Raw genomic sequence first — 1026 nt, 5'->3', positions numbered from 1 at the left:
GAAAACTCTGTTGATTCACTGTGCTCCATTGTCAGCTTGCCTATATTGAATTGGAGTGGTTTTAGCACGTGTATTAGAGCTTGAAGAGGCTTACATTAAATATGCAAGGAAGAAGAGCAAGTCTTCTTGCATTGCTGGGAGTGTTGGGGCATTACGACAACGGATAATGTCTTACAGTGCAATTTACCTGTGATTTATGGAATAAAAGATGTCTCTATATGATGCCTCCTAAATTTCTGTATATTACGTACAAAAAAGCTGACCTAATGGTAGACATGTGCAATACAGAGACAATTCTGTGCTCACTGGGAACAAAGTGTATTTTAAAATTACTCCCCATCATTTTCTTCTTCAAATGAGTCAGTTCCCACTTCTTCATAGTCTTTCTCCAGGGCAGCCAGGTCCTCTCGGGCCTCTGCGAATTCTCCTTCCTCCATGCCTTCACCCACATACCAGTGCACAAAAGCTCTCTTGGCATACATCAGATCAAACTTGTGGTCGAGCCTTGCCCAAGCCTCTGCAATGGCCGTGGTGTTGCTCAGCATGCAGACTGCTCGCTGAACTTGGGCTAAGTCTCCACCAGGAACTACTGTAGGAGGCTGATAGTTGATCCCCACCTGGAAACAGGAATATGAGAGAAGGCTGTAAAAAGGCAAGAGCAGAAAGCTGTCAAAGAGCTGTAAAAAAGTGAGTAGAGTTACCGGTGCTGGGGTAGAGCAGTGCCACTATCAAAACTACCAGATGGCAAATGCCATAAAAAATAATAACATCATAAATAGTATGATACATGGTCATTTTAATATCTGTATTATTCTTCTGTTTAACGTTCACTGGCAGCTTTCTTAACAGCTACTCAACACTGAACATACAGTTTCACCCAGATGTTCTATAGAAACTCAAGATGCTCCATGGCAACTAATACAGAAAGTTGGTTCCCAGTTAAAAGTTTTCATTCTTAAACCAGCTATTTGTATGACAAATGTTTTTCCACTGCTGATGTCTGCATTACTATTGAAATTATGTTTC

General features: G+C 41.2%; 1 protein-coding gene across 1 annotated transcript in view; it reads right to left on the bottom strand.

Annotated features, from left to right (window-relative positions):
- Positions 1-329: 329 nt before the first annotated feature.
- Positions 330-1026, bottom strand: part of TUBA8 (tubulin, alpha 8) — a 7819-nt gene continuing 7122 nt past the window's right edge. Inside the window, 1 exon segment of the mRNA XM_009879639.1 lies at positions 330-617. Coding sequence (XP_009877941.1) covers positions 330-617 — 288 coding nt within the window.

The sequence above is a fragment of the Charadrius vociferus genome, unplaced genomic scaffold, assembly GCF_000708025.1.
Source record: "Charadrius vociferus isolate BGI_N301 unplaced genomic scaffold, ASM70802v2 scaffold90, whole genome shotgun sequence".
Taxonomy (NCBI): Eukaryota; Metazoa; Chordata; class Aves; order Charadriiformes; family Charadriidae; genus Charadrius; species Charadrius vociferus.
The sequence above is the reverse complement of the archived record's forward strand: the minus strand, read 5'-3'. Positions and strand labels throughout refer to the sequence as shown.